The sequence below is a fragment of the Oncorhynchus kisutch genome, linkage group LG5, assembly GCF_002021735.2.
Source record: "Oncorhynchus kisutch isolate 150728-3 linkage group LG5, Okis_V2, whole genome shotgun sequence".
NCBI classification, from domain to species: Eukaryota; Metazoa; Chordata; class Actinopteri; order Salmoniformes; family Salmonidae; genus Oncorhynchus; species Oncorhynchus kisutch.
Window position 1 is genome coordinate 26246646 of NC_034178.2, and position 22786 is coordinate 26269431.

Genomic DNA, 22786 nt, shown 5'->3' on the forward strand with positions numbered 1-22786 from the left:
GAACTGTTTGGCCATAATGACCATTTGGAGGAAAAAGGGGGAGGATTGCAAGCCGAAGAACACCATCCCAACCGTGAAGCACGGGGGTGGCAGCATCATGTTGTGGGGGTGCTTTGCTGCAGGAGGGACTGGTGCACTTCACAAAATAGATGGCATCATGCGGGAGGAAAATTGTGTGGATATAGTGAAGCAACATCTCAAGACATCAAGTTAAAGTTTGGTCACAAATGAGTCTTCCAAATGGACAATGACCCCAAGCATACTTCCAAAGTTATGGCAAAAGAGCTTAAGGACAACAAAGTCAAAGTACCTCCAAAGCGCTGACCTCAATCCTATAGAAAAGTTGTGGACAGAACTGAAAAAGCGTGTGCGAGCAAGGAGGCCTATAAACCTGACTCAGTTACACCAGCTCTGTCAGGAGGAATGGGCCAAAATTCCCTCAACTTACTGTGGGAAGCTTGTGGAAGGCTACCCGAAACATTTGACCGAAGTTAAACAATTTTAATGCAATGCTACCAAATACTAATTGTATGCATGTAAACTTCTGACCCACTAGGAATCTGATGAAAGAAATAAAGGCTGAAATAAATCACTCTACTATTATTCTGACATTTCACTATCTTAAAATAAAGTGGTGATCCTAAAAGACCTAAGACAGGGAATTTTTACGAGGATTAAATGTCAGGAATTGTGAAAAGCAGAGTAAATGTATTTGGCTAAAGTGTACGTAAACTTCCGACTTCAACTATATATACACAAAAGTATGTGGACACCACTTCAAATTACTAGATTCTGCTATTTCAGCCACACCCGTTGCTGACACGTATATAAAATCGCACTTACTGTATGTCCCAGGCCAGCCATACAGTGGAGAAATGTCCCCAGCCCAGCTTCCTGATCACATGGTATCTTCCATTGAACAGGTCTCCTATCTTCACATGGTGGTAACCTCCTGCAATAGTAACATATGGTAGTTGGTGTGTGTGACTGTGTATGGACGTATTTAACTTTAACCAGTCCCCACAAGAATAGTAAGCAAAAATTTCACCAACTCGGAACACTGACTTGTTCACCGGACGTGCTACCTTGTCCCAGACCTGCTCTTTTCGACTCTCTCGCTTTCGCACCTGCTGTCTCTAACTGAATGATTGGCTATGAAAAGCCAACTGTCTTTTACTCCGGAGGCGCTGACCTGTTGCACCCTCTACAACCACTGTGATTATTCTTATTTGACCCTGCTGGTCACCTACAAATGTTTGAACATCTTGTCCATGTACTGTTATAATCTCCAGCTGGCACAGCCAGAAGAGGACTGGCCACCCCTCAGAGCCTGGTTCCTCTCTAGGTTTCTTCCTCGGTTCCTGCCTTTGTAGGGAGTTTTTCCTCACCACCATGCTGCTACATCTGCATTGCTTGCTGTTTGGGGTTTTAGGCTGGGTTTTTGTAAAGTAATTTGTGACATTGGCTGATGTAAAAGGGGCTTCATAAATCAATTTGATTGATAGATTATTAGTCGCCACGGGGTCAAATGCTACTTTTAGGGGGTTAAGGTTAGAATTAGGTTAGGTTATGGTTCGGTTTTTGGGTTAAGGTTAGGTTAAGAGTACACGTTCGGGAAAAAATTTGATTTTGAATGGGACTGAATTGTGTTTCCCCCCCAAGCACTGTACAAGAGTGTGTGTGTGTACACAGTGTATCATACCTCTACAGTAGTCGTTGGGATCCTCCTGCTCCTCGTCATCAGAGCCCAGTATCTCCTCATCCTGGTCTGGGATAGGAGAGTCATTCTGCTTGGACGCACCTCCCCGCGGTACAGGGTCTGGTCTGGAGAGAGAGAGAGAGAGGGTAGGGTTATTGTAAATTTGCCTTTTCCGTTAACTTGGGATTGAGGCGTATAGCCGCTGGATCTACACAACTGATGTCATGGGACGTGGTTTCATCTTGACATTCTACTTTTAAGGTCGGAAAACGTGACATACTTTAATATATATGTCCCTTTGGTGCTCCCTGAAGCTGGGAGGTCAGGCCTCTAAATAGTACCCCATCGACAGCTGTGATGCCTTTGTACATTCAATCAAATCGGCCTAAATGGCAATAGGCCAAAGTGATAGAGGAATCTGTGTCTGCATCCCAAATGGCACCCATGGCACCCATTTATAGTAAACATCTTTTGGCCAGGGCTCATATACAGTAACAGTCTAAAGTTTGGACACACCTACACATTCAAGGGTTTTTCTTAAATGTTTTGCTATTTTCTACATGGATTCACACATGGATTCATGAAGTAACCAAAAAAGTGATAAACAAATCAAAATATTTTATATTTGAGATTCTTCGATGACAGCTTTGCACAATTTATTTTCTTCTTAATGCGTTTGAGCCAATCAGTTGTGTTGTGACAAGGTAGGGGTGGTATACAGAGGACAGCCCTATTTGGTAAAATACCAAGTCCATATTATGGCAAGAACCGCTCAAATAAGCAAAGAGAAACAACAGTCCATCATTACTTTAAGACATGAAGGTCAGTCAATTTCAAGAACTTTGAAAGTTTCTTCAAGTGCAGTCGCAAAAACCATCAAGCGCTATGATGAAACTGGCTCTCATGAGGACCGCCACAGGAAAGGAAGACCCAGAGTTACCTCTGCTGCAGAAGATAAGTTCATTAGTTACCAGCCTCAGAAATTGCAGCCCAAATAAATGTCTCACAGTTCAAGTAACAGACATCTCAACATCAACTGTTCAGAGGAGACTGAGTGAATCAGGCCTTTGTGGTCGAATTGCTGCAAAGAAACCACTGCTAAAGGACACCAATAATAAGAAGAGACTTGCTTTGGCCAAGAAACACGAGCAATGGACATTAGACAGGTGAAAATCTGTCCTTTGGTCTGATGAGTCCAAATTTGAGATTTTTGGTTCCAGACGCTGTGTCTTTGTGAGACGCAGAGTAGATGAACGGATGATCTCCACATGTGTGGTTCCCACCATGAAGCATGGAGGTGGTGGTGTGCTAGTGCTTCGCTGGTGACACTGTCTGTAATTGCTACATCAGATGACCTGGCCTCCACAATCACCCAACCTCAACCCAATTGAAACGGTTTGGGATGAGTTGGACTGCAGAGGAAAGGAAAAGCATCCAACAAGTGCTCAGCATATGTAGGAACTCCTTCAAGACCGTTGGAAAAGCCTTCCAGGTGAATATGGTTGAGAGAATGCAAGAGTGTGCAAAGCTGTCATCAAGGCAAAGAGTCGCTAGTTTGAAGAATCTAAAATATATTTCATTGTTTAACACTTTTTTGGTTACAACACTATTACTACACTACTAGAAAATTGTTTTAAAAAAAACTTTAATGAGTAGGTGTGTCCAAACTCTTGACTGGTTTTCTATGTTTGGTGTTGTCGATGTTTGATGCTGTAAACTTGGGGAATTGCTCTCAGATGATCACGTCCTGTCATGATAACTTGGTTGGTACAGGCGAGCACTTCAGCAGTGGAGCTCAAATGTTTGCTCTCGGTCTCATGGAAATAGTTGGTTTTTAGCTGTATATAGTCAACTAACTAGTTGTTTTGTCTCGTTACTACCGAGTTAATTCATATGTTAACGACCCAAGCAAAAACAGTTGTGTGTAGCGGTAAATTTGGGCTGCGCTCAAGAAGCGTCAACTTCAGCTGTCACTTTCACTAAGCTAGCCGTACAGACAAGACAAGTTTTAATGTCACATGCACAAGTACAGTGAAATGCCTTTCTTGCAAACTCAAAACCCAACAATGAAATAATCAATAACAATATATTACAAAAAACGAAGAAGAGAGAAATAAGAATAAGGAAAATTAAATGCATAATAAAGTAAGTAAGCATACTCTATACAGGAACTGCGGTGGTCATAGCGGGCATTCTTGTACTTATTCCTGTCTTCGGCCGCAGCACGAGGGTTGTCTACGATAGCTCTGTGTGTGGGAGCCCTGCTCTTCAGTTTAGCGCCAACCTCTGTGTTAATCCAGAGCTTTTGATTGGAGAAACAGTGAACCCACACCGTGGGTACCACATCGCCGATGCATTTTCTAATGAAGCCGGTGACGGAGGTGGTTAGCTCGTCAATGTTATCGGCGGAGTCTCTAAACATATTCTAATCAGCGCTAGCAAAGCAGTCCTGTAATTTCTCAACATAGAAAATTGCGGGTACTTCCTGTTTCAAATTCTGCTTGTAAACAGGAAGCATGAGTACATAGTCTTGATCTGATTTGCCAAATGGCAGACGAGGGAAGGTCTTGTATGCATGCTTGAGGGTAGAATAGCAGTGGTCTAGGACTTTGTCGCACTTAGTGGCGTTGGAGACGTGTTGATTGAAGTTGGGCATCATGTGTCTATAATCGCGTGCAGCCTCCGTGTGTAGGGTTTCCTGCTTGTTTATAGCCTTGTACAATTTGTTAACTTCTTCGATATAGGGGGCGCTCTTAATTTTTGGATGAAAAACGTTCCCGGTTTAAACAAGATATTTTGTCACGAAAAGATGCTCGACTATGCATATAATTGACAGCTTTGGAAAGAAGACACTCTGACGTTTCCAAAACTGCAAAGATATTGTCTGTGAGTGACACAGAACTGATGTTACAGAAAAAACCCAGATAAAAATACAATCAGGAAGTGCCGCATTTTTTGAAACCGCCTCATGGCAATGACTCCTTATATGGCTGTGGAGGAGCTAGGAGTCAGCTTACCTTTTCCACGTTTTCCCCAAGGTGTCTGCAGCATTGTGATGTATTTGTAGGCATATCATTGGAAGATTGACCCTAAGAGATTTACCAGGTGGTCGCTTGGTGTCCTCCGTTGCAATTATTGCGTAATCTCCAGCTGCAGTACTTTCCTGTTTGCTACTGAGGACCCAACTGCCACGAAGGATTTATCATCGAATAGATATGTGAAAAACACCTTGAGGATGATTCTAAACAACGTTTGCCATGGTTCTGTCGATATTATGGAGTTAATTTTGAAAAAAGTTTGGCGTTGTAGTGAATGAATTTTCGTTTTTTTTTCTTAGCCAAAAGTGATGAACAAAACGGAGCGATTTCTCCTACACAAATAATATTTTTGGAAAAAATGAACATTTGCTATCTAACTGAGAGTCTCCTCATTGAAAACATCTGAAGTTCTTCAAAGGTAAATGATTTAATTTGGTTGCTTTTCTTATTTTTGTGAAAATGTTGCCTGCTGCCAGCACAGCCTAGCATAGCATTATGCCATGCTAAACTTACACAAATGCTTGTCTAGCGTTGGCTGTAACGCATATTTTGAAAATCTGAGATGACAGTGTTGTTAACAAAAGGCTAAGCTTGTGTTTGAATATATTTATTTCATTTCATTTGCGATTTTCATGAATAGGAAACGTTGCATTATGGTAATGCGCTTGAGGCTATGATTACGCTCCCGGATACGGGATTGCTCGTCGCTAGAGGTTAAGCGCCAGCTTGCTATTTCTATTGTCCTGAGGTGAAAAGTATACAGCTGTCACAATTACAGTTGAAAACTCCCTCGGGAGATAGAAGGGTAGGCATTTGACCATCAGGTATTGCATGACAGAATAATAGAATTAGCACACCAGCTGGTGTAGATGAAGAGGCAACCCCCACCCCCCCCCCCTAATTTCCCTGACTCCATTGTACTCTCCACCCATCTAGTTGGATAGCCGTGGGGGGTATCTTGTCCGAGAGCCATGTTTCTGAAAAGCAAAGAATATTGCAGTCGGTAGCAAATCCTGGATCGGAGGTCATTCATCGTATTATCAAGTGACTGTACATTAGCCAGTAGAATGGAGGGAAGAGGTGGCCAGTTTTCCCTTCGCATTAATCTCATTATCCCCATCGCTTGCCTCTGTAACGCCGGCATTTCCACTTGGGCAGCCCAAAAATTGTCCGAATTAGAGCCCAGGGGAGATGAGTCAAAGTAGAAGCCGGAATTGGGGTAAGTAACTGCCGATCTGATGTTCAAAAGTAACAATAACGAATATATTGTGAAAATATTGTTAAAATAAACAAAATAGCAATGTTGGGTTGGAGCTTGCAAAACTGTGGCCATCCAGTATGGCGTCATCTTGGACTTCTAATCACTGAAATCAAGGCTAGAGTAATTCGTGTTTATCTGTTTGGCATAAATTAGGGTTTGTCATGTTTGCTATGTGCAGAAATTCATAGGCTATACATTGCCTCGTTTTCACATTATTTTACAGCTTAGCTGTGTAAGGTAGATGCCCGTGCAGTGGAGCTCATAGCCACCATGGTTCTACACCTGCATTGCTTGCTGTTTGGGGTTTTAGGCTGGGTGTCTGTACAGCACTTTGAGATATCAGCTAATGTAAGAAGGGCTTTATAAATACATTTGATCAGTTGGATATTTGTTTACATAGCCAGCTAACAAGTTGCTTGTTTTGTCATGTTTCGACCGATGCAATTCATGTGGAAACTGTCCCAGCTTCGTAACTAATCAGCTAACATTGGCAAACTCTGTAGTTCTTTTGTCAGGCAAGAAAGCAAGAATTCATTGGCGAGGGAGCGGGGTTTTGGAGTTGTTTTTAAAAGTGCTAGGAACTTATATTGTAATGGAATATCTTGTAATGGAATACAACAAAATAGACGGGGTTGATCATCTTGAACAACCGAGGTGCTATTACAATTTTGGATGCAATGGGCACCTCTTGAAGGCAAAAAAAGTTGTGGCTTGTTTTAAAATCGCATTGCCTATAGTAGGACGGAAAGACAGCGCACGCAGTTTAGACAGATTATTGTTGAGTTATGATTGTCAGTGAAAAGGAACTTTTTCCACATTTTATAACTTTACAGCCTTAATCTAAAATTGATCAATCCATACACAATATCACAATGACAAAGCAAAAACAGGTTATCATCCATTTTGGTCAAATGTTGAAAAAAATATACAACTGAAATATCATTAACATAAGTCTTCAGACCCTTTACTCAGTTCTTTGTTGAAGCACTTTACTCGGTCCTTTGTTTGGCAGCGACTAAAGCCTAGACTCTTCTTAGGTATGACGCTATAAGCTTGGCACACCTGTATTTGGGGAGATTCTCCCATTCTTCTCTGCAGATTCTCTCTAGCTCTGTCAGGTTGGATAGGGAGCAACGCTGCACAGCAGACGTGACGCTTGGCATTCAGGCCAAAGAGTTCAATCTTGCAGAGAATCTTGTTTCTCATGGTCTGAGTCCTTTAAGTGCCTTTTAGCAAACTCCAAGCGGGCTGTCATGTGCCTTTTACTGGGGAGTGGCTTCTGTCTGGCCACTCTAGCATAAAGGTCTGATTGGTGGAGTGCTACAGAGATGGGAGAACCTTCCGGAAGGACAACCATCTCCACAGAAGAACTCTGGAGCTCTGTCAGAGTGACCATCGAGTTCTTGGTCACCTCCCTGACCAATGCCCTTCCCCCTTGATTGCGCAGTTTGGCTGGGCCACCAGCTCTAGGAAGAGTCTTGGTGGTTCCAAACTTATTCCATTTAAGAATGATGGAGGCCACTGTGTTCTTGGGGACCTTCAATGCTGCAGACATGTTTTGGTACACTTCCCCAGATCTGTGCCTTGAATCCTTTCTTGGAGCTCTATGGACAATTCCTTCAAGCTCATGGCTTGGTTTTTGCTCTGATGTGGACCTTACATAGACAGCTGTGTGCTTTTCCAAATCATGTCCAAATCAATTGAATTTACCACAGGTGGACTCAAAGTTGTACAAAACATCAAGGATGATCAATGGGAACAAGATACACCTTAACTCAATTCTCATAGCACAGGGTCTGAATACTTAAAACCTGTTGAGTGTAGGGGGCAGTATTTTGATGTTTGGATGAAAAACGTACCCAAATGAAACTGCTTATTTCTCAGGCCCAGAAACTAGAATATGCATATAATTGTCAGATTAGGATAGAAAACACTCTAAAGTTTCTGAAACTGTCAAAATATTGTCTGTGAGTATAACAGAACTGATATTGCAGGCGAAAACCTGTTCCTTTGCCTGCCTTTGCTCCATTTAAAGGGATATCAACCAGATTCCGTTTCCTATGGCTTCCCCATGGTGTGAACAGTCTTTAGACATATTTTTCAAAATAAAAGCCTGAAACTGAGAAAGAAAGATCACATCGCGTCATTGTATGGCTGGGTGCCAGCAGCGTTTTGCATGCGCAACAGTTTGGAGCAGACATTTTCTCTCTCCCTCCTATTGAAGAAGCTCCGGTTGAAATATTATCGATTATATATTGTAAAAACAACCTGAGGATTGATTATAAAAAACGTTTGACATGTTTCTACGAACTTTACGGATACTATTTGGAATTTGTCTGCCTGGTCGTGACCGCTCGATCCTGTGGAATTCTGAACATTCTGAGCGTCAACCAAATGGAGGTATTTTGGATATAAAAATCATCTTTATGGAACAAAATGAACATTTATTGTGTAACTGGGAGTCTCGTGAGTGCAAACATCCAAAGATCATCAAAGGTAAGCAATTCATTTTATTGCTTTTCTGTCTTTCGTGACCAAATCTACTTGCCTGCTAGCTGTTTGTAATGTTGTCTACTGAGAGAGATGTCCTTACATAAACACTTGGTATGCTTTTGCCGAAAAGCTTTTTTGAAATCTGACTAGCCAGGTGGATTAACAACAAGCTGATTTCATGAAAATTAAATATTTTTTGTAATTTAATTTGAATTTGTTGATGAAAATGATCCCACTAAAGGGATGGGTGCGTCAAGAAGTTAAGGGCTTGTAGCTAGCATTTTGTTGGCGCATGTGACAAATAAAATGTGATTTGATTTATTTTAGTTTAAACCCATTTTCTCTGTCATTATAGAGTATTGTGTGTAGATTGATGTGGGGAAAAATGTATTGAATCCCATTTTAGAATAAGGCTGTAATGTAACAAATGATGAAAAAGTCAATTGGTCTGAATACTTTCCGAATGCACTGTACCTAGACGTATCGAATCGTCTTGGAAGGGAACGAACCCTAATGATTTCTCCACTACACGTGCAAACCTGCCCAGAAGAATATAGCATGACTCTGACCTGATTGTGCCACCAGCTGAATTTACTATATATGGTTACAAGTTCAATACGATTTGACTTGACTGAATAGTTAAATGTGAGAGGTTCTCTGGTTAGAGTCTGCAGACTGGGCAAAAATCGTGTAGTGTACTTCCGCCTTCAGACGCATGGGACCTCAGCCCATAGAACTATAATTCATTCTATATCTAAGCCACAGCGGGTGTGCAAGTTCTCCAGTCAACTTGAGAGGCTGATGTTCGCCATGGGGTAATCAGTGGGTGAAAACAGAGCAGCACATCCCATTTTTTTGTGTGACTAAGACACTGTCTGGTGTTTTTCTGTTCAACACTGGAAGTCTATTGAGGAAAACTTAGTGAGGAAAATGAGTATTGACTTGCTCTCTCCCCATTTCCTTCTTCGAGCGCACGCACACACACACACACACACACACACACACACACACACACACACACACACACACACACACACACACACACACAGAGAGAGAGAGAGACTTCAAACCCACCTCTACCACCAACTAACCAACTCCTGTCAGCTGACAAACTCAATGTCAGCTGACTGGGATCAAATATAGCAACACTATTCTGAACCTCAGGGACAACTACAAATTCACCCGTCCTTGATAACCATCTCATAGCGTTTTGAAAAGGTGGTGAAGATGATACAAGGAATCAAGGAAAGATTAATAGCGAAAGAGCCAAGTTCCTCATCCACGACAGCTGTAGGCTACAGGGATCCATCATCCTACACAACAAAACACACCAGGAATAAAAACAAGCAACATTCTCACATAGTCACTGTCAATTAAAATCCACCTTACAAGGTTTGCATTTATTTAGCCACCACCTAATTTAAACCAAATGTCGCCGCAGTCACTTCCATGTCTCACCGTCTGACATTCTCCCAATGGAGAGCTTTATATCCACGGCAAATCATTTCAAAGATGCACATCTCCTCCTACTAACGTTATAGCATTGTTGCGTTAGGCATTTTGAAAATGAAAATGTTCAGATGATGATGATCCGTTCCTTTTAGTGGTAGTTGTGTGATAACTACACAGATTTGAATTTTGTAAAAAAATATATATATATAAAAAATAAAAAAAAATTGGTTCGGGATCGTCTCAACGTTAACGATCCCCATGTCGTTTAAAAGTTCACAACCCTAGTTGGGAGAGAGGGGTGGAGAATGAGATGGAGCGAGAGAGGGTGCCAGACAATTATGAAAGGGAAGGACGTGTAGACGATGTCACCAACATTATCCCGTCTCCATTGATGAGCAACCGTCACAGCTGCTGTTGCATTCATTCCTGACACACATGCACCACACTCAACACACTCGCGAAAACACACACGGCTCGACATTAATGTTTGTCCTCTTGTCCGAGACAAGTTTTTTAGTTTTATATATAGATATATATCAGACAAGAATATAGATTTAAGCTGTCTGAATGGACAAGAAATATATATATAAAATGTAATCACAATATCAATGACTTCGATCAGAAGAGGCCAACATGAGCACAATATTTTTCATGTACATAAATAAAAATGTCAAATTATAGGTGATATGCATATTGGCTACAGCTTCATGTCCAAACCGATGCTGACATGAGGCAGGAACCAGAAAATGTAGCCAGACTTTAACCCATTACAGTCAAAGCCCTGTCAAAGCCGGGGGAGGGGTTTCTACTAAGCTATATGGAATTGTTTTAAGAAGGTCATACCAAGGATCCTTTAGCTATTTGATTTGGAATTTTAAAGTCCCCTTGAAGTATCAAAGATTTTTTTTTAAATATATATATCTCTTATTTGATGAAAAATTGTATTTGGCCTTACAGCTTTTAGCCCATACAAACACATTGAATAACAGATTCACTACATGGTACAACAGATAGTTGTCACCCCCCCCCCCCCAAAAGGAACTTTGTTCTGAAGTGTCTGTCCTATATCTGAGAGATAAGAAAGATACAGGAAACTTACCCTATCTGATCAAAAGTATGTGGACACCTGCTCATCAAACATTCCAAAATCATGGGCATTAATACGGAGTAGGTCCCCCCCTTTGCTGCTATAACAGCCTCCACTCTTCTGGGAAGGCCTTCCACTAGATGTTGGAACATTGGAAGCAAGTCCCTACAGCATTCAACCACAAGAGCATTAGTGAAGTCGGGCAATGGTGTTGGGCGATTAGGCCTGGCTCGCCGTCAGCGTTTCAATGAATCCCAAAGGTGTTCGATGGGGTTGAGGTCAGGGCTCTGTGCAGGCCAGTCAAGTTCTACCACACCGATCTCAACAAACCATTTCTGTAAGGACCTCGCTTTGTGCACAGGGGCATTGTCATGCTGAAACAGGAAAGGGCCTTCCCCAAACAGTTGCAAAGTTAAAAACACATGATAATCTAGAACATCATTGTATGCTTTAGCATTAAGATTTCCCTTCACAGGAGTTAAGGGGCCTACCCCAAAACAGTAGTGTTTACCTGGAATCCACCAAACCCGGATTTGTCCATCTGACCGCCATATGGTGAAGCGTAATTCATCACCCCAGAGAAGGTGTTTCCACTGCTCCAGAGATCAAGGGCAGCGAGCTTTACACCACTCCGGCCGATGCTTGTCATAGTGCATGGTGATCTTAGGCTTGTGTGGGCCGGCTTGGTCAAGGAAACCCATTTCATGAAGTTCCAGATGAACAGTTCTTGTGCTGACGTTGCGTCCAGAGGCAGTGTGAGTGTTGCAGAGGACAGATGATTTTTACGCCCTACACGCTTCAGCGGTCCCCTTTCTGCGAGCTCTTCTGTATGGCCATTCTACTGCCAATGTTTTCCTATGGAGATTGCATGGCGGTGTGTTCGACTTTATACACCGGTCAGCAACGGTGTTGTTGAAATAGCCAAATCCACTAATTTGAAGGGTTGTAGACACACACAAAAGTATTTAACCCCTTATTTGTGTCACTAAACAGTCTCCATATATACTTCCTAGAGCAAAACAACAGACATAAATGTGTTAGTGAGAATCGCTTTTCCAGAGGGGTCAAAAATGTGGGTCTTATGGTCTGACAAACACTGCTCTAACTCCTTACCTTTCGCCACAGATGCGGAAGTGCAATATTTTTATGGGGATTGCTTTATTTTGCCAATTCTATTAATTTGTCTTTATAAAAGTACTTGGTTGTATGCAAAGAAGCTAATAGGCAGAGTGTAGCCTACATTTTCTCAGATTTTCTATAGTAAAAAAAAATTGTAATGCATTATATTTTGTAAAGTGGTTCCTTGCGTCATACAATGGTGTAAAATGGTGTTCGACCATTTTAGATTTCTTTGACAAGTAAATCAAATCTGTCCTACCTGTCCAAAGGACACGTGGCTAAAAAAGTTAATGTCACGCCCTGACACACACGCAAACACACACTTCCTTTCTCTATTAACCCTCTTCTCCTTCGGTCACTACTTCGCTAAATCTAACCCTAATCTGACCAGGGTCAAACATCAGAAAAGACTCACAGACCTCCCTGACCACTGTTGAATTCTCAGTTAGGCTATAGCACCAGACAGACAGGCAGAAAGACCAGTGTTTTCAGTCAGCCTTCTCCCTAAAATCACTCAAGTGTCTTTTCTGCTTCCTCAATCCTCAAGACCACTGCAGAGGACAAAGTCCAGCTGTTACAGCTCTCTCTCACACACACACACACGCAGGCGCACATATCAGGGGTACTTCAAGGACATGCAAGTGCAGAGATCCTGACACACACACGCACCTCCTCTCCCCCTGCTCTTACCTGCAGGATGCTCGGATGCCCATGGAGGGAGGTGTAGAGAGGATGGGTGCTGGCGGGACCGGAGATCCTCACTCCATACACCACAATACGACAGGATGAGGAGATGAGTGAAGAGGGGATGGGATCAGCGTGGAGATGAACAGAGTCCAGAAAACAGAGGGGAAAAGTACAAGGCGAGGAAGAGAGCGGGAGAGGAAGAGAGCAGTGCAGAGAAGGAGAGGAGGATAAGAATGAAGAGGAGAAATCTGTGAGCCCCAGTCTCGCTGCAGGCTCAGGCAAAGGAGCTAGACACTGCTGTTACTGCCCCCCCCCTCTTCCCCGCTCATTCCCTCTCGCCCTCTCGCTGACCGAGAACTCTCCTTGGTTGTCGTCAGCGCCTGGCCCAACCTCCTCCCCTCTCTGCTCAGCTATGATTGGCTGACTCAGCCCAGCACTGCATTGCAGGTGATGAATGCTTACACCTCCTCCACCTCAGACCAAAACAACCTCCCCCTCTCATTTAGTCTTTCTTCTCGTTCTCTCCCGATGCTTCCTTCTCTCATTATCATTACAACGCACCACAATCTGCATCTGTACCATCTCTCACCCTATTCACTCTCTTTGTGTTCACTACTGTTAGCAATGCTGCACAACGTGGTCGTCTGTCTCTGTGTCCATGTGCCTGTGCATCTCCCTCTCTTTATGTAAAGTGGCAGAGAGTTTATTCATAAATTACTCAGCCCATTAATCTACATTACCGTGTTCCTCTCAATGTTTCCCCACTTATTACTGTTACTATGGAGCCAGGGGTACATCTGCACAGACTGAACACTGTCCTGTCACCTCAAAACATGTACAGCATAGTCTCCAAGAATCTAGGCTAAACAAAGATGATATTTGACCGTAATACATTTGCTTTTATTTTACTCAGATGGCTGTTAGCAATGACTTGAGCAACAGACAGAGTAATGTAAATCCATATTCAACTGGCCACGGTCTTTACACCCCAGAGTATTTTTGAAGTATTGTGGTGGCAGCATAATGTTATGTGTACGCCTGTCACCGGAAGGGACTTGGGAGTTTGTCACGCCGTAGTCTTTGGAAAAGCTAACCCTGGGATTCAGCGGAACAATAACACAAATTAGTAACGCCAAAGACACATCAGAATGACTGTCCAAGAGGTGTTGTGTTCCTGAATGGTCCAGTCTCAGTACTACCTTCAATCTGCTTGAAAATCAGACATGGTTTGAAAACTGCTGTCCATCCATGATTCCCAACCAAATCTACTGAGCTTGAGCAATTTTGCTAAAAACAAGGGATATGTTGCCCTAAGAGTTGTGCAAGGTTGGTAGAATCTTAAAATTATTCACAGCTGTAATGGCTGTCCTTTAGAGAAACTTAAATAGGCGAGGCCTATGTGTTGCAGTATGCCTTTGTAGAATAACCCAAAACAAATCCTTGCCTATCTAGGCCTTTTTTAATATAATGTTTCATGGAAATATTTTCATGAATATTTCCCTATGCAATATTTTCACCAATATTTCTTTGTGTAATGCATCTTTTACAAATGTTTATGCACAGTTTATCAAATGTTGGTGCTTGCCTTTACTGCAGATTTTTACTAATCAAATCTACAAATAAAATTGATCAAATGTAATATGCTTTTTTTGTAAGAGAAATGAAATACAAAATATATCCTTTTTACATTTTTACGAATATTTATTTGTGGGCGGTCTAATTATTTTATTATGAAAAGGCTGGAAATGGTATATAATCTCCCCTCAGAGTCAAATCAGACACAGTTTACAATGTGTGTAGTTCGCAATGGAAAGCCGAACCAAACTAATGGATGGATGAGCTGGATTCTGATTGCATTTTTAGCTTGATATCGACGTTGCTGATGAAGGGTCTTCATGTGATTGACATTGACTTAGTCTTCAAGCCCAACACTCAATACCTTTCCATATGTGGTGAAAGAATAAACCAGGCCAGCGGATGAGTGACTCGGACTGGTTTTGAGACTCGTGGAGTTTTACATGGCCAAAGGCAGTAATGTGACCATGGACAACTTCTTCACATAAATGTCACCGTTCCCTGCTCTGGAACGGTGATCAAACAGAGATGGAAGCTGCAGCATTCTGCACAAAAGATACAAGCGGAGCTACACTCCACATTAGTGATGGAGAGCGCTAAAGCAACACTCATGGTGGACAGATGTCAAATAAGTGTTTGCATCCTCAGCACTTCATGCATCCCAAAGTTGCCATCGGCTGTGACCAAAAAAAGAAACCGGAGACGGTGACAGACCACAATCGCACAAAGGTATGAAGCTGTGTGCGGACTGTGGACCCGAAGCATAAAGAATCGATTGATTCATGCGTAAAGGAATGGCTATAAGGGCACAACACACTGTCAAATACAATCAACAAATTACTCTTTCCATATATTGTCATGGATATAAAGTGCCTTCCGAAAGCATTCACACCCTTTAACTTTTTCCACATTTGTTTTTTTGTGTGTGTGAATTTTACACCTTTTTCTCCCCAATTTCATGGTATCAATTGTTTTAGTAGCTACTATCTTGTCTCATCGCTACAACTCCCGTACGGGCTCGGGATAGACGAAGGTTGAAAGTTATGCATCCTCCGATACACAACCCAAACGGCCAAGCCCTCACTAACCCGGGCGACGCTAGGCCAATTGTGCTTCGCCCCACGGACCTCCCGGTCGCGGAGAGAGCCTGGGCGCGAACCCAGAGTCTCTGATGGCACAGCTGGCGCTGCAGTACAGTGCCCTTAACCACTGCGCCACCCGGGAGGCCCCCCCCCTTCCACATTTTGTTGTGCTACAGCCTGAATTTAAAATGGATTAAATTGAGATTGTGTCACTGACCTACACACATTACCCCTTAACGTCAAAGTGGAATTGTTTTTAGAAATGTATACAAATTAATAAAAAATGCTAAAATAAGTCAACCTTTTTCTTATGGCAAGCCTAAATAAGTTCTGAAGTTAATAAAGTCTGCTTAACATTCATAATAAATTGCATGGACTCACCGTATGCAAGTGTTTAGCACCATTTTTGAATAACTACCCCATCTCTGTACCCCACACATACAATGATCTGTAAGGTCCCTCAGTCGACCAGTGAATTTCAAGCAGACAGTTCTTCCAAAGGTTCGCAAAGAAGGGCACCTATTGGTAGATGTTTTTCTTTTCTTTTCTTAAGTAACCGTTGACTGTCCCTTTGAGCATGGTGCAGTTATTAATTACACTTTGGATGGTGTATCACAAAGCCCAGTCACTACAAAGATACAGGCGCCCTTCCTAACTCAGTTGCCGGAGAGGAAGGAAACCGCTCAGGGATTTAAAACAGTTAAGGAGTTGAATGGCTATGATAGGAGATGACTGATGATGGATCAACATTGTACTTACTCCACAATACTAACATAAATGAAAGAAAGCCTGTACAGAATAAACATATTCCAAAACGTGCATCCTGTTTGCAACAAGGCACTAAAGTATACTGCAAACTTTTGTCATGAATACAAAGTGTTATGTTTGGAGCAAATCCAACACATCACAGAGTACCACTCTTCATATTTTGAAGCATGGTGGTGGCTGCATCATGTTATGGGTATTCTTGTCATCGGCAAGGACTAGGTTTTTTATATATTTAAAAAATATCTATTTTTAAATAAACACAACAGAGCTAAGCACAGGCAAAATCCTAGAGCAAAACTTGGTTCAGTCTGCTTTCCAACAGATACTGGGTGGATGTGTTAGCTTAGCTACCCGACTGCCATTCCAAGTTAAACCACCAGAAATATGCTAACATTCCACCAACCTTGAACACAATGCAACAATTTGTCAAGTCAACAAACGTGACGTCTAGATCTCCCCGTGCGGTGTACACTGCGTAAAATGGCCTGTTTTTGTGTGTCTACATGTAATTCAGAATGTCTTTAGTCTTTAATGATCAGTAAAAACTCTGTATTGAGAAGTCATGATAAAAACCACACATACACACACTGCCCCTGGAAGCAATGTCACCACAATAGCTGTTCATCGGGAGCTTCATGAAATGGTTTACATGGCTGAGTAGCTGCACACAAGCCTAAGATCACCATGGGCAATGCCAAGTGTCAGCTGGAGTGGTGTGAATCACACTTCATTTTTACAATTAAAAATGATGTTCGACGAGCAGGTGTCCACATACACTACAAGACAAAAAGTATCTCTACCAGTATGCCTTATTTACATTGAGGAACCACTAAATTAGTTATTTAGGCAGCAGCTCTAGATGAGAGGATAACATGGAATGAAATGATAGTAATCAAACAAAATGTAATATGCACAACTGAAATATTTTACTTAAGTTAAGTAATGTGAATAAATTATTGTTAAGTGATAAGCAGTAATGGGCAGTCACTACCATCATGGGACTTGTATTAATTGTTTTATTCTGTGTTACAGCATTCAACCCATATAATAATGCATAGTGCATTTAAAGATGCACTATGCAGAAATAGCTCTGCCATTTGCTGATTGCTAAAATTCAAATATTTCAGTTTGCTACAAAACCAGCAAGTATAGTGTAAAGAATCATTGTACTAGCTAAACCACTGTGAAATATATTTCTGATCTACATGACCAAAAGTATTTCCACACTATGAAGTTGGTGTGTGAAATTAGTGTGAAATTATGAAAATGATAATGCCCTTTTAGTGTAAGAGTTCTTTGAAAAGACAGCTTGAAATAACAGCCTGCTTTGATGGGATGGAGTTGTAGCCTGCCTGGTGACATCACCAGGCGGTAAATTAGTTAATACACCAATAAGAGAGTTCCAAACCTTTCTGCCAACAACTGCACGTTTTCAGATTTCCCATCCCCACTCAAACAACTCCCACAGTCCCAGCAAACTTCTTGCTTGAGAAATGACTTTATGCTAAGAAGCCATGTGTTTATTTTCGACAACTTAAATTGAAAACAATCACAGTATGGTACTTAATTGTAAAAACAGCTACATTGGACCTTTAACTTCAGGCAGGAAAAACATCAGAACGTGACTTGCCAGCTAGACTAAAAGGTGACCTTTTCTTTATTTCCTACGTCTGCCTAGTCCACTCACAATCAGCTAGTTAGTCAGTGAGAGACAATCAGTCAGTGTGTCAATCAGTGAGGCAGTCGGTACAAAACAGTTAATTTACAACAGTAGTTCTGTAACCTATCTGCACACACACACACATACAGTCTGCAGTGCTCCTTCCCCACCCCCTACCGCCCCTTCTCCTCATGTCCTAACTAACTCAGTCTCACTGCTGGGGGGCTCTCTGCAGTCCAACACAAACATACTCACTGCAGGAAGAAATGGGTTACATAAAGAGCAGGAGCAAGGCTATGCAGGCAGAGCGAGATCGAGGATGAAAATGTAGCAGAGAATTATTGTGCCTTAGAAAAACACTACAGTAACATACAGTCCAATGCCCTGGATAATACAACTGGAAGTGACTGGCCTTCCCTTTCTAAATCTGTGGAACAATGGTTAGGATTGGCAGGAAAGGAATAAACTAGATCAGGGGTTCCCAACCTAGGGGTCGCGGCCCCCATAGTGGGTGCCAACATTTTGAGAACCTTGACTTGAGAGGTTAAAAACAAATATATCACACACACACACACACACACACACGATGCACCAATATTACATTTTTGGCCAATACCGATATCCATTATTTTCCTTGCAACAAAAAAACCCCGATACAGATATGAAAACATTTTTTGCCGCCTTTTAAGCATTCCAGTACAGTTAAATAGTTAACACACACACATGGACGCAGTGGTCCAAGGCACTGCATATCACTACAGTCCCTGGTTCGAATCCAGGCTGTATCACATCCGGCCGTGATTGGGAGTCCTATAGGGCGGCACACAATTGGACCAGCGTAGTCCAGGTTTGGCCGTCATTGTAAATAAGAATTTGTTCTGAACCGACTTGCCAGGTTAAATAAAAGGTTACACACACCAAAAGGTAATTTTGTTGGCATTTACGTGTCCCCATTACCAGTAAAACATAATCCAAACCTATTTCTTTCACTTACTTGCTGTGCCGTTTCGTTGTTAATTTGTTCAGTTGTTTCATTCTCAACCAGGATTTCTTTGGAACGTCGTTTGCGACTTTGCGTGTCAAAAAAGATACACGTCAAATCAAATCACACTATTTGACGTGTCAAATAAGCTTGTTGACCAATCAGGACCCGAAATGACTGCACGTCACATAATAATGTAACGCGAGCATGAATATTTTACGTAGTTATTACACATTGATTACACTATCACTCCTATTTCATATACGATACATCGATGTGTATGCTACGATGCTGGTAAAGTTGTCTCGCGCAACTACAGTGCTTGTCATTTAAAAAAGCTAGCTAGCTCATGGATGCAATGTTCTTCCCCAAAAGCATAGCAAAACGACAATCTGTTTCAGTAGCTATAGCTAGCTCGCTAACCAAATAGCTAGGTAGCTAACTATACAGCTAGGTGTCATCTAAAATAACCCTAGTTTATAAGACAGTTCTTATTTGATTAATGGTGGTCAGACCCATCTACAGTGGGGCAAAACAGTATTTAGTCAGCCAACAATTGTGCAAGAAAATCACATTGTAGGAAATTCTAAATTCTAATTTATTTATTTGCAAATTTATGATGGAAAATAAGTATTTGGTCAATAACAAAAGTTTATTTCAATACTTTGTTATATACCCTTTGTTGGCAGTGACAGAGGTCAAACGTTTTCTGTAAGTCTTCACAAGGTTTTCACACACTGTTGTTGGTATAAACACTAGGGTTGGGTTCATTAAAGTCTTATGATTACCTTTGGGCAAATTAAGGAATTCCTAAGTTCAGTACATTTAGTTGATTTCCTACTGTTCAATACATTTTTGAATATTGTTAAATTCCGTTTATAATGTCTGGATTCCGTGATTCGGTCCGGGTTCTCCACAACACAGATTTTATAGGGCCTTAGGATATGCCAATAAAGGCTTAAATGAGAACAGAGCAGCAGGATACAGTTACCAGAGGCATAGCCAGGGACGCTGAGACATCAATCTGACACATACACTAGGGTTGGGCGATATTACAATAGTATCAGATATCGAAGACGATTGACCTCCATTGTCGATGGTGACGACACTGTGATGTGACAATGTAGAACCAATTCCAACTCGACACCACGCAGTAGAGCGGACCGGGCAGCCCACGGCAAGTGGACCATTTCTTCGCTATAGTCTGCATAACCTATTTCAATTGATATGTTATAAACAATTTACAGAATGCAAGAGAACAATGTAGACAGAGCTAATATTTTCACCAAAGCAGTGCAAAATGTCAAGTCAAAAAATATGCATCTCTCCCACCGTGCTGCTTCATGGTAAAAACAATGAATTTATACAGAAACAAATTCTAAAATTAAAGTTTTGAACATTCACACCTGTAGAGCTAAAGGACAATGGCCAGAGCTTACCCATGATGCTGCACAACGATTTAAGTCAATAAGTCATTGTTATATTCAAAGTATGATATATTTGGGCTTGTAGTGACAAATCCAACCTGCCCACGTAAATGCTTTGTCTTTTCCTATGAGATGACGTGGAAATTATTTTTTGCCTGTTTAGTTTCTTGTCTAGGTTTTATTTCAACCTACCACCCACCAGCATGGCATTGTTTATTAAATTAAACTCCTTCGAAGTTGTTCCTCTTCGAGTCATGACTGAGCCAAACTGCTTTTTGCCATAACCATGGAGCAAATTAAAAAAGGGGCGCAAATTTATGCTTTATCCCCCCCCCCTTTTCTTTGCAGAAAATTAACAATCTGTTGTAGTTTATACATTTTCTATATCAATTTTATAACTGGTATAATTGTATCGTATGACTGTAACAGTATAGCTTCTGTCCCTCTACTCGCCCCTACCTGGGCTCGAACCAGAGACTCTCTGCACACATCGACAACAGCCACCCTCGAAGCATCGTTACCCATCGCTCCACAAAAGCCGCGGGGGGGGGGGGGGGACAACTACGTCAAGGTCTCAGAGTGAGCGATGTCACCGATTTAACCGCTATTAGCGCGCACCCCGCTAACTAGCTAGCCATTTCACATCGGTTACACGAGCCTACCCTGCTCCCCCCGTCAACCCAAGATGAATGGTTTTGACCACTTCACTACACGCTTTACTGCTTTGATTGGTGCAGCCCCTATGAGAACCATGAGCAAGGGCTGACTTGGCTTTGCTGTACCGCAGCCTGCCAGTAGCCTACCTACCCAAGATTGCACCATGTCCATTACAATGTAGAAAAAGCACATGTCTCTGGTGGAAGATGCCAAAAACTTTGTGGATAACGAAGTCAAAGAATCCGTTTTACATCTGTGGAAAGGTTTTCCTTATTATGTGAATGACAAACCCAACTCCAGAACTATTAGCCAGCTGGCTACTCTTTTGAGAATGGTGTAGTTCAAAAAAAATCTGCAACAGATAACATTAGCTAGCAAGATAAGGTTAGCAAGATACACTAACAGCTGTCATTTCACTATTTGTTGGCATTCATGTTAAGCCCGAGGCCAGGCCGCAACGTTCAGGCCCTACATTACCCAGGTCTGATTGAGTCTGCCAAAATGAAGGCCCGGCCCAAAATAACTTACTCCATTAGTAAATCCATTAGCCGGTCCTCTCTGTCTGTCACTTGCTCCCTGCATGAAGCGCACGCGGCATGAGCTCTGATCTTGGCAGCTTAGTCCGAGTATCCATAGCAACGGCTCTGCTTGGGATGCTCTGCTCAATTGAAGACACATGAGAACAGTTTGCCGTTAGCTACTTTTTGTCACACTAGACTCTGACAAAACTCAAGCAACATTATTTTCTGTGAAATAATCTTGTGTCTTAAAACAGGCCCTACCCGACCCTAACCCATATGATGTCGGGGCCCGTCGGACTCGGGTAGCAGGGCTCTAACGTGGATATCACCAGGAGATTCTTTCCCACCCCAAATTCGTGAATATACTAGCCTGTGTCAGTAGCTTGCGTCATCCTTCGGAGGTGGAACCTAAACAAGCATTTCCCCTGGGCAGGGATTGCACACCCTCCAACCAGGTTTTCTGGAAATCCAGGAACCTTCCATACATTTTGCAACCCTACTCGCACGTCTCCATACGCGCCACACACAATTCTGCACACACCTCAGGTACACATGTAATACACCATGCACACACACCACTTCCTCCTAAACTCGTCATTCTCATCTAATCTGGTGCCCAGTGGAGTGATGTCAGTCAACATCTGCTGCGTAGTAAAAAATCATAATTGATCAAGCCACCAATAAGTCAGGTGTGTCAGGTGTGCTGACAGATCAGGGATTGACATTAACTTTTTTGGCCAGACAGATTTTTTTACTTGTCCAAAAGCTTAAGCCACTTGTGGTCCAACACTTTCGGCCAAAAGGGCGCTTGCTCATTGACAATGTTATCGCCCCCTAGCGGCCATCCCCAAACTTGTTTTTAAAAGTTAAAGAAGAAGAAGACTGCTACGCATTTGGCTTGAGAGGGAGAGAGATAGAGAGAGAGACACACAAGAGGAATTATGACATTGACAAAATATATTGAGCGGAGCCAAATCTTTTCAAATAGCCCATTCCACTCCAGTGGAGCTGTTGCTCCTAAGAGATGTGTTGTAGCCTAACCCTATCTGGCTATCTGTGTGTGCCGAAGCGCACAGATGGAGTGAGTGACAGTCAACAAGCCTTGCTGGCTGTGTGTCTGTGATGGGTTGTAAATCATCATGGGCTGCAGAGCAAATCTGCTGTCCTCAGAACTGGATAAATATAAACTGATTTGCTTTTTTTTGTGCCTCATCCTAGTCTCTTATTAGGCCTAGGCTACAATATGTGTTGTAGGTAGGTTGCACATTGCTAGAATAA

General features: G+C 42.1%; 1 protein-coding gene across 3 annotated transcripts in view; it reads right to left on the reverse strand.

Moving 5' to 3' along the window:
- Positions 1-22786, reverse strand: part of LOC109890809 (SRSF protein kinase 1) — a 50904-nt gene that overhangs the window by 22847 nt on the left and 5271 nt on the right. For 2 of the 3 annotated variants that reach the window (XM_020482848.2, XM_031824739.1), the window contains 2 exons: positions 1703-1824; positions 844-952 (listed from right to left, as the gene is read on the reverse strand). In XM_020482848.2, the coding sequence (XP_020338437.2) occupies positions 844-952; positions 1703-1824 (231 nt within the window). Of the gene's footprint in view, positions 1-843; positions 953-1702; positions 1825-12839; positions 13159-22786 lie in introns of those variants that run through there. The other variant, XM_031824740.1, reaches the window with a different exon arrangement.